We start from the raw sequence: 12,240 nt of genomic DNA, 5'->3' as shown, positions 1-12,240 counted from the left end.
GATTAAGATTGTGAGTATGTGTGTGTGTATATAAGTATAAGTATATACACTCTTGATCCCGTGAGGGAAATTTGGTCTCTGCATTTATCCCAATCCGTGAATTGGTGAAACACTCAGCACACAGTGAACACACACTAATCCCCACGCAGTGAGCTGCCTGCAACAATAGCGGCACTCTTGATGAGTTTAAGGGCATCATTCAGTGTGTGTGTTTGTGTGTGTGTGTGTACCTGAGTCCTTGATGAGTTTTAGGGCATCATTCAGTGTGTGTGTATGTGTAATGTGTGTGTGTGTGTACCTGAGTCCTTGATGAGTTTGAGGGCATCATTCTCTGAGAAAGACGACATCTCGGATGGGGAGCGCTGGGCCGCCTCCTCAAACCCCCGAAACGGAACACTGCAGCAGTACACCACCAGATCTGAGAGCTCCGGACTGACCTGCACATTACACACACACAGATTACACACACACATTACACACACACATTACACACACATACATTACACACACACATATATACATTACACACACACACATTACACACATACACACATACACATTACACACACATTACACACACACACATTACACACACACACACACACACACTGCAGTAGTACACCACCAGGTCCGACAGCTCTGCACTGACCTACACACACACACACACACACCTTGGTGGTCTTAGTCGCGGCCCCAGCCTCATCGTCGGAGCTGGAGGAGAAGCTGGCACAGCTGCCAGTCTTGCCCATCTGGCCAATCATCTTCTTCCCCTTCACTAGGATCCGCCCCTTTAGGTCCTGAGGGCAGAAAAAGGAACTCACACAAGGTCCACACGGACACACACACACACACACCTACACACACACACACCTACCTACACACACAGGATCCACACGGTACACACACACACACACACCTACACACACACACACACACACACACAAGGTCCACACGGTCACACACACACACACACCTACACACACGCCCATATTACTCATGCGGGAAAGGTCTACACGGGCACATTACACATCCCACACGGTGCGCACACACACACAAGGATATCCGCACGACACACACACACACACAAGGTCCACACGGTCACACCAGGACACACACACACACAAGGTCACACACACACACACACCTACACACACACACAAGGTCCACATGGGATCACGCACATCCTACACACACACAACAAGGTCCACCGGTCCTGCGGTAATAAGGTCACACACACTCACACACAAGGTCACACACACACACACAAGGTCCACACGGTCACACACACACACACACACAAGGTCCACACGGTCCACACTACACACACACACAAGGTCCACACGGTCACACACACACACAAGGTCCACACGGTCACACACAAGGTCCACACGGTCACACACACACACACACACAAGGATCCTGCGGTCACACACACACACAAGATCCACAAGGTCCACACACACACACAAGGTCCCACACACACACACACACACAAGATCCACACGGTCACACACACACACACACACAAGGTCCACACGGTCACACACACACCTACACACACACACACAAGGTCCACACGGTCACACACACACACACACACAAAGTCCACACGGTCACACACACACACACACAAGATCCACACGGTCACACACACACACACACAAGGTCCACACTGTCACACACACACACACAAGGTCCACACGGTCACACACACACACACACAAAAGGTCCACACGGTCACACACACACACACACACAAGATCCACACGGTCACACACACACACACACACACAAGATCCACACGGTCACAAGATCCACACGGTCACACACACACACACACACAAGATCCACACGGTCACACACACACACACACAAGATCCACAAGGTCACACACACACACACACACACAAGGTGAGTCCCCCCTCTCTCTCACACACACGCACACAAACACTGTAGAATGGCCACTCCACAACAAGATGGCCGCTCCCAAAACTACAGGTCACAGAAACATCACTCAGACAGGTGCACATTAGTGGTGTCACAGAAAACACCACTCAGACAGGTGCACATTAGTGATGTCACAACACCACTCAGACAGGTGCACATTAGTTCTGTCACAATACCAAATACCAAATTAGTGTTGTCACAATACCAAAATTATTGTTTTGATACCAATACCTTGTCAAGAATTTCGATTTGGATATTTTTTCAATACCTTGACGCTAGCCTAACGAGATTCTAGTCAGAATATGAGTCTGATATTGCTCCATTGAGACATAATTATGGGGCGTGTTTCAACCGATACAGGGGGGGAAATGCCTCTGCACTCAAACGGATAGACCTAACCAATCAGAGCAACGAAATAGCTTACTGTGAGCTGTAGGAAGAACACATAAACCATCCTTCTCCACAAATGCCTCAACACTGTTTTGAGTATGTGTGTAAGTGTGTGTGTTCTTTTGTAAAAGTTATTGAATGGTGTGTGTGTGTGTGTGTGAAAGAGGATGCTGGCGTTGTCTGTTCGCCGCTTCTCCAGCCAAGTTTTTTTCTGAAAGTTCTCCATAGTAACGTCGTGTAAAAAGATTTTTTGAAACAAACTATACGTAGACCATATACAGTATCTGTTGAGTCTAACGGTTGCTCACCTGTTGCTGCTACCTGGGCAGCCCGGAACTACTTATCGCTGCCGTCCGAGGTATTCCTCAAAAGCTCCCCTGAAGTTTTCACTTGGTGTCGTGCCACCTCAGTTCTGGAGGTGCAGCACCCCGCCGACTACACGGCTAACAACACCTGGTTACTCTTTACGTGCCGGTAGAACAAACACCATTAGGTTGAGTTACTCTGTCAACCAATGACCAATGACCAATGACCCTAACACTAATGGATCTCAACAACCTCTCCACTCCACCGTGCATTTCAGTCCTCAAACAACTCAAACTTCTTCGTTGACCACGCTACATTCACAGAAGCTCACGCAGAAAGTTTGTCTACTCACAGTTGGATCATGCCATCCTGGCCCTCTGGTCAGCCACACGAACTGCCGCTCCTAAAACACGTCATCAGTGTGCTATCTCCTACTGGACAAGTAGCCTGGGCATCTCCATGGAAACAACTTCCAGAGAGCTGGATGGAAAACATGGAGTGGACTCTAGTCTACTACGGCAGGTTCAAAGACTTGTTGCCTCATCAAACATTAAAATTGAGCTGTTTAATGCCCAATCACTCTCAAACAAATCTTGCCTCATCCATGACCATATTCTTGATAAATGTCTTGATTTTATGTGCATTACAGAAACCTGCCACAAACCAGATACGTTTTCCTCTCTCAATGAGAGCTGTCCTCCGGGGTACAACTATCTCCAGAAAGCTCGCAGTGGCGCCCTATCAGTCCTCTATCACGGTGATTTGGATTTGTCCCTGTTGCCCTTACCTGAACTGAACTGAACACTCTGTTGCCCTTACCTGAACTGAACACTCATTTGAATGCCTTGTTTTGAGGTTTTTTTGTAACATGATGATAACAAACTACAGTTGTATGCGACGTCACCGGTTTGGGTGCTTTATCTTTAACTGATCAAAATGAGCAATTTGCTTAACTGGCTTAACATATTTTGTAATAACGGAGCGTGATGTAAACCGTGTGGTGATTACCTTTATGTCTGGATAACTGGTGTTGTGCTCCTACTCACATGAAAAGCTGGCAGTAAGTGGTAAGTGTCAATGCTAACTAGGCTAATCAACAAACCATGCTACTGTGAGTAACGTCAAAGGGTAAAGTCACGTGACTTCTTTTGTTGTCCGTTTATGAAACAAAACAAGCGATTTTTATTTTTTTAAAGAAGGCAAAATAGGGCCTGACATTTTCACAGTTAGTAGATTATCACTGTATACACACTGAAGAATATTTTTAGTGGATAACTTCGCTGATTTGGCTGATTAGGTCTATGGGACTTAACATGGGCGGTGTTAGTATAGTGGTTAAGGAGCTGGGCTAGCGTAGCCTGACGAGCCAGACCCACATTAAAATGTAGGGTCTGGGCACTCACCGTTCGCAGTGCTCAGTCCGAGGGGCGGGATTGGTTGTCTTTCAAATTCCCTCTGCCCAAGAATAGGACAGCTATGAGTCCCATGCGTTTCCCCCACTGCGAGCTAGTTGGCTAGTTCAAACTTTTGCCAACTTAATAAAAGCTTAACTCGTGTCACACTGTTCGCCAACAGCAACATCCATCTTATTTGTTTTCAAGTAGCAGGGAATTCAAGCCAAACCGTTGAATCATAACCTCTTCAATCATTATGTTAAGCCCGCCTAACGACTCTATACACGATTTGATTGGCCTGATAGAAGTTTAATTTTTCAAGCTCACAAGCCAACGGAGAGTTGCTAGACTAGCCCTGGCAGCAAAATTAATTTGCCGCTAGGGTGCGTCTAGATTTCTAGGCTAGGGCTAGCGTGCAGTAGTCTGAAAGTTGTGGGTTCAATTCCCAGCTTCCACCATTGTGCCCTTCAGCAAGGCACTTAACCCTGAGTTGCTCTGGGGACAATGTGAAGTCACTTTGGTCAAGAAGTGTCTGCTAAATGTAATGTAATGTAATAATAATAAAATTGGAGCTGCTCTTCGATAGGAACGCAACCACTTGGGGCGCTGGTTTTCACTTTCCCTCCCTATACCCCAGGGTGACCCTGCCTCTGGTCAAGGTCATAACTCAGGTGTAGGTCAGACTGCAGGTGTAGGTCAGTGTGTGTGTCTCAGTGATCTGTGTGTGTGTGTGTGTGTGTTGGTCAGACCTCAGGAGATGGCAGGCTGTGGAGGTCTTGGTCACCCAGGGGCCTGGTGAGCAGTCGTCTGCCCAGGATGGAGCGCAGGTGTCGGGCCATGACGGCTTGCTGCTCCAGGGAGCAGTGGACCTCCAAAGAGAGAATCAGTGGGTAGGGGGACGCCTGGGGGCAGGACACAAAAGACACACACACATTAAACACATTACACATTACACACACATTACACACAAATTTAACTCGTTACACACACACATTACACACACACACACATCACACACACACACATTACACACAAATTTAACTCATTACACACACACACACATTAAACACATTACACACACACACACACACACATCACACACACACATTAAACACATTACACACACACACATTACACACACATTAAACACATTACACACACACACATTACACATACACACACACACATTACACACACATATTACACACACACACACATTACACACACACATATTATACACATACACACATTAGGAAGCTAAGGAGGATTACAGAAAGAAGGTGGAACAGAAGCTGCAGGAAAACAACTTGAAGGAGACATGGGACTGCATGAAGGTTATCACTGGCCTGAAGAAGAACAGCAGCTCTGTGGAGGGGGACCTGCACAGGGCTTAACCAGTTGAACCACTTCTACAACAGGTTTGACTCCCCTGCTCCAGCTCCAATGGCGGTGGTCTGTCCACCATCCCCCAGCCCCCACCCTCACACCCCCTCAATACCAGCGCAACACTCACCTCCATCATCACAGGCTATCGTACCCCCACCATCACTGGATTTTGCACCCCTCCCACACATGGTGATCACGAACAATGAGGTGACAACGACCTCAGTCAACAGCCATCAGACACACAGATCCCAGATGCACCCCTCCCCCCCCCCCCCTTACACCCCCCACCATTACAAAGGATCAAGTGACAGTCCAACTTAAGAAATTGCGCAGCAATAAAGCAGCTGGGCCTGACAGACTGTGCCCAAGGCTACTCAAGGCCTGTGCTGCTGAACTGGGGGAACCACTGAAGCACATCTTCAATTTGAGCCTACGCCTTGGACAAGTTCCAACACTGTGGAAGACATCATGTCTCACCCCTGTCCCTAAGAAGCCACACCCTAGTGAGCTTAATGACTACAGACCTGTCGCTCTTACATCACATGTGATGAAGACAATGGAGCGATTGGTCTTAGGCATGCTCAGACCCCAGGTACGCCATGCACTAGACCCGTTACAGTTTGCTTACCAGGAGAAAGTGGGCGTGGACGATGCCATCACTTATCTTCTACACAGGACACATTCTCACCTGGACAAGGGGAAAAGTGCTGTGAGAATCATGTTCTTTGATTTCTCAAGTGCTTTTAACACCATCCAGCCCCTCAGATTGGGAGACAAGCTCTTGCAGATGGGTGTGGACGCTCACCTGGTAACCTGGATTACAGATTACCTGACCGAGCGACCACAGTTCGTCAGACTGAAGAACTGTCTCTCTGACACTGTGATCTGCAGCACCGAGCCCACAGGGAACTGTGCTCTCTCCAGTCCTGTTCACCCTGTACACATCTGACTTCCGCTACAACACATGCCACATGCAGAAGTTTTCTGATGATACTGCAATTGTGGGGTGTATCAGGAACGGGCAGGAGGAGGAGTACAGGAGCCTGGTGGAGGACTTTGTGCAATGGTGCAAACTCAATCATCTTCAACTTAACACTTCAAAGACCAAGGAGATGGTGGTGGATTTCCGCAGGTCTAAGCCCACTCTGCTACCAGTTCACATTGATGGGGTCAATGTGGAGGTGGTTAGCACCTACAAGTATCTGGGTCTCCACCTGGACAATAAACTGGACTGGTCAGCCAACACTGATGCACTCTACAAGAAAGGGCAGAGCAGGCTGTACTTCCTGAGGAGGCTGCGGTCCTTCAATGTGTGCAGTAAGCTCCTCAGGATGTTCTACCAGTCTGTTGTTGCCAGCGTCCTCTTCTATGCAGTAGTATGCTGGGGTGGAAGCACAAGGAAGAAGGATGTGGGGCTTAATTGACAGGCTGGTAAGGAAAGCTGGCTCTGTAGTGGGAGCTGAACTGGAGTGTATCACTTCACTATCTGACAAAAGGACCCTGAACAAACTGATCAACATCTTGGACAATGAGTGTCACCCACTCCACAGCACTATTGTTAAACAGAAGAGCCTGATCAGCTGGAGACTTCGCTCACTGCCTTGCACAACTGAGAAAGTCATTTGTCCCCAGGGCCATTGAACTGTTCAATGCCTCACTTAAGCGAAGAGGAGAGATAGACTTCTCTGCATAGTCTGTCTGCCTCTTCATCCCTCCATGTTTGGTACTGTCTGTCCACTAGACACTTGTACCACTGTCTTTATGCCTCACTGTTTGCGTGCTATATTAGCACATTAGCACATATGCATAACCCCCCCCTCCATGCCACAGCCGAACTGTGGCCACACTTCATTCACACAGAGCACCTTAGAGCACCTTACCATACCTTACTATGCACAGAGAATCACAGGCTCAGTCCCTGCCTCAGTCATTGCAAGCGCCTCTGATTTATTAATCACCACTATGTGGATACTGTTTTTAGAATTAATTTAGATTAAGTGTTAATTAAGTATAATTTGTAATTTTGTTATTTGTATTTTAGTATATTTTTATATATTGTATTAAATGTTAGTATATTTTGTATTTTAGTATATTTAGCATATTCTTTATCTTCTACTGTCCTTACTGCTTAGTTGTGTTTTTATATTATATACTTTAATTACTCTTCTGCTGTTAAAGAATGTGTTTGTCTTGTATGTATGCTGCTGCTGAGACCTTGAATTTCCCCTGGGGATCAATAAAGTATCTATCTATCTATCTATCTATCTATTACACACACACATCACACACACACACATTACACACACACACACATTACACACACATTACACGCACACACACATTACACCCACACCAGTGGCGGAACAAGTCAGAGCCGGGCCGGGGGCGGGGCAAATGACCGGGCCCTTTATTAAACTGATCATAACATAATTTTACAACATACACATGCCCGCAACAGCGGGTCTAACAAGCGTCAGTGCCACGGAGAGCAACTATGTAATTTTGAAGTCCATCGAACGTACATGAAGTGTAACCAAGAGAACAACAACAAAAGCATTAGGCTACATGACCCCTAATAATAAAACAACAATAATACGCAGCACTATTTGAAGGGCATACGACGAGCCTTTAGGCCCGCAACTCGTCCACGATGCTCTGTGTAGGCCTATGTCCATTTCCTTTGCTCTCTCATTCTCTATGGACAACATGGCAAGTCCACTCAGTCTCTCCTGTCCCACTGTGCTCCTCAAGTGGTTTTTAATGATCTTTAACTTGGAGAACGAGCGCTCAGAGGTTGCAACGGTGACGGGAAGAGTCAAAAATAAAATTAGGCCGGTGCAAATCTCACTGAATGCAGAAGTTACTGCTGGGTGGTTGCATTGGCGGAGCCGAGGGTGGTTTTGGGGCTCAAGCCCCGAATCTCTTTTCAAAAAGCCCCAAATCTTTTTTTGTATGTGTTTTCAATTTCCAACGATTCTAATTTCTAATTTAACTTCCCCTCGGTTTCTCTGTAAATGTTACAAAATTTAGCCTACTATTACTGAGCAAATATCCCTTATTTTCAAAGCCCAATATTGACAGATAATATGATTTCGCACACGATGAGTTTAGGCAATGCCAGATCCGAGATGCGGTTTACGTTATAAACCTGGCAGGAAAGTTCAGAGCGGCGCAGTCAGTTTAAACAGCAAGCCGGTAAGAAAAACTATTGTCAAGACATTATGCAATTAAGCTACTGTACCCCAGAATACAAAAATAAACTTCAGAAAGACAGAAAGTTTGTTGTACTGTATTCTGTAGTCTCAATGACCGAATCAGTAGATATACCTGTTGTCAGTTGAGTTCGTTCAATTAATTTATTGTAGGCTAGTAGCCTAGGCAAATATGAAACAGAGATGTAACGTGGCTACCGGCGGGATTTTGAACTTGCATGTTTCATGCATTTTAGGGCAAAAAATACCATGCGATTGATGTGTTCTTCATTTGAGGAAAGTAATCAATTGCGGACGTGCACAGAGAGCTCAGACACAGAGCGCATATAGGCCTAGGTTAGGCTACTTCACTTCCTAGAGCGCATTTATTAGGCTACGTAAAAGATGCTTCATACCAAAACAACGATCAAACATTATCAAATGAATCATGATGACGTGTTGTCACAAAGACTTTAATTAAGACCAATTAGAAAATCGAAAATTTTGTAAATTTGCACGTTGTAAAGTTCAATATGAGAGTTAAAATAAAGCCAGTCATACAGCAGAACATTTTATTCAATATTTTACACCTACTAAATCATCAAAGTAAATTTCAAAACTTTTCAGCAACCGTAGTCATAACTCGTCCTGACTGGGGCAACCTATAAGCCTAATACGTCCCACTCTGATGAAAATGATTGAAAAGAAACCGTTTGCATGATCTTAGCTCCTCCGTGGGAGAGGCCCGTCCCACCTTACCCCTGCGGGTCCCAGGCCGGGGGCGTGCCGCACCCCCTCAAGCTCCGCCCCTGACCCACACACATTACACACACACACACACATTACACACACATTACACGCACACACACATTACACCCAGACACATTACACACACACATTACACACACACACATTACACACACATACATTACACACACATTACATGCACACACACATTACACCCACACACATTACATACACACATTACACACACATTACACACACACACATATGTGACCAGGCATAGGAAAACCAGACACATGTCTCCCCAGAGACATTTTGAGTTATTCGCAGATTCTGAAAGTGTAGTTTCAAAGCTATCCAATGATGTCTCACTCATGGAGATCTGATAATGTTTGAATAAGTTATGGTCATTTTAATGTATACCCCTCTGAAAACCTTTTACTGAGAAAACTGACCTAATAGATTTACAAATTCTCACCTCACCTGAGTCAAAGGAAAGACAATTGTGCTCATTTGCATCTCATTGAGATAAGCCCTCCTCTACAAATGTCACACTGTGACATCTGGTATCTGTAGCCCTTCCCCCTACAGGTGTCACTGTGACACCTGGATCTGCTAGCCTGCAGGGCAGAAAGAATTGTAGTGTTGTTAATATTAATATTGATGTAGTGTTATTACACTTCACTGGACTTAATCAGAATTAGAAGGTACTTTATTGAAATGGAAATGCTTTCATTACAAAAGACCCTGAATAGCATGCATTAATACACAGGGTAAGATGTTACAATCCCATAATCCAAGGTATAAACCACATCTAGTTCCCAATAGAAGACCCAATAACATACACATACAACAAGCAGGATTGCAAAATGGAAGTCAATATGAATCCAATAAAAAAATAAGAATAAAGATCCTATACCCTAGACAAAGATAAGAATAAAGATACTATGAAAAAGATACTAAATTACAAACAAGGTCCACATAAATGTGCTGAGGCTGTGTGATAAGTGTGATAAGAGTGACAGGGCAGGGACTGATCCTGTGGTACAGTAGAGTTCAGGTATTATTTGGTAAAGTGCAAAAAAGTAAGACAAGACAGTGCAGTTTTAAGTCAGTAGACTTTGGAGGCAACACAATAAGTCAGAACTAGAGTGAATTTAGTCCAGGCTGTTGGAGGGAGGGAGAGGCTGTGCATAAAGGCTAACATAGCAAGGAAAGACTGTCAACAGGGGGCAGAACCGCTGAATTGCGCAGTAACTGAAATTCCACATGTTCTGCATCACAGTGACTTTTTGCAAGCACCACACATGGTCTCTTGGCATCAAAACTGTAAGCAAATAACAGGACATTTTAAAAATGGCTAACTATTTCTCATAAAACACCATCATCAACCAATTATTTTTTATATGAACACAATGTGAAAGTTTCAATATAAATAACTGAAGTGTTGATAACTATTGATCTTTGGAAGCCTTCTGAAGTAGGGACTCAGATGCTTATGCCAGTCAAAGTTCTTGACAAACACTCTGCCATCTGCCGTTCCAACAAGCTGTGGGATATTGAGGTGACTCTCAGGAGAGCTGTTTTCCACTAGGCCTACCTGATGACAGCAAGAGCCGCAATGTAAAAAAAAGAACAGAAGAAGAAAAAATATCTTAAGTTAAACGTTTCATTGAAGCAAAACAGAGAGCAGCACTGAAGTTAATGTTCAAGTAGACTAGTTGCTAAACCATTAGTGTCACATTCAATTCAGGCAATGCTAACAGGCCCCTTTGCACCTTACTCTGGATGTATTCATACAAACTATCCTCCAGTAGGCTAGGTGCTAAATCATTAGCATCAGTCCATTCAAGCAATTCAAGCATTATTCAAATTAATAGCAGATGCTCACATTACTAGCCAAAAATCTCCCATTACAGCTTAGTTTCGATGTGCATCATTTTAAACGACAGTACTGAGCTAGCTAATAACAATGTAGTATTAGCTAGCTAGCAAGCAATGTAGCAGGGATTGCAATGTAACAGGGACTACTTACGCCATGAGAAACTGAAAAGTATTCCGGCAGACTTCATTGCCTCCGATGAAATACGTGGTCTGGGGAGACTTTCTTTTCGTCTGCAGCTTTTTGGTGGATGTAGTCATCTCCGAAGTAACTACTGTACGTCTGTTTGCCTCAAGATGGCCAATGATTTGCATGTCCTGCCACTCTCTTTCGGCAGCTATAGAATCACACGAATGTCTGCCAAGAAGGGGTCGCTGTATATTAAGTAGCCATGTGTATCGCTTGTGTTACTTCTTGCATACAGCTGATTGGCCGACAGAACAAAAGAGCACTAATGGTCACGCCCAATTCAGACGCTGGTTTACTTCCTGAAACTTAACCATTTTCAAAGACAAAATATACACGTTTAAAGCAACCAATGCTGTTATCTGAAACATGGAATTGCTTCTTTAGGACTTCAACTTGCACATTCTCCAAAAAAACGAAAATAACTAATTTTGAAAAAAATCTTCAAAGTCGTTTTTCGCGACTTGCGTCTCTGCGACTTGCGCCTGGTTTTCCCATGCCTGGTCACATATTACACACACACACACACATTACACACACACACATATTACACACACACACATTACACACACACACACACACACATTAAAGTCTCTTTATACTGAAAACAATCAAAAACTGGCAAGTCTCTTTATACTGAAAACAATCAAAACTAGATTTTTCGATCTTCGAACACTTGGTTAGATTTTATTTGATAAGCAGTTTTTGCAGTACATAGAATTGTCTTGCTAAATGAATAAAATCAATACAAGTGCCTAAATGCTAGATGTAGAAATGTAAAAGTATAGAAGTTTCCGCTAAATTAATAATCGCA

The 12,240-nt window shown here is 44.5% G+C and overlaps 1 protein-coding gene across 1 annotated transcript in view; it reads right to left on the bottom strand.

Moving 5' to 3' along the window:
* Positions 1-12,240, bottom strand: part of LOC125287493 (1-phosphatidylinositol 4,5-bisphosphate phosphodiesterase delta-3-A-like) — a 70,059-nt gene that overhangs the window by 30,952 nt on the left and 26,867 nt on the right. Inside the window, 3 exon segments of the mRNA XM_048233359.1 lie at positions 299-437; positions 672-797; positions 4,787-4,939. Of these exon segments, the coding sequence (XP_048089316.1) occupies positions 299-437; positions 672-797; positions 4,787-4,939 (418 nt within the window).

The sequence above is a fragment of the Alosa alosa genome, chromosome 22, assembly GCF_017589495.1.
Source record: "Alosa alosa isolate M-15738 ecotype Scorff River chromosome 22, AALO_Geno_1.1, whole genome shotgun sequence".
Lineage (NCBI taxonomy): Eukaryota > Metazoa > Chordata > Actinopteri > Clupeiformes > Clupeidae > Alosa > Alosa alosa.
This window is presented reverse-complemented; position numbering and strand designations above follow the sequence as displayed.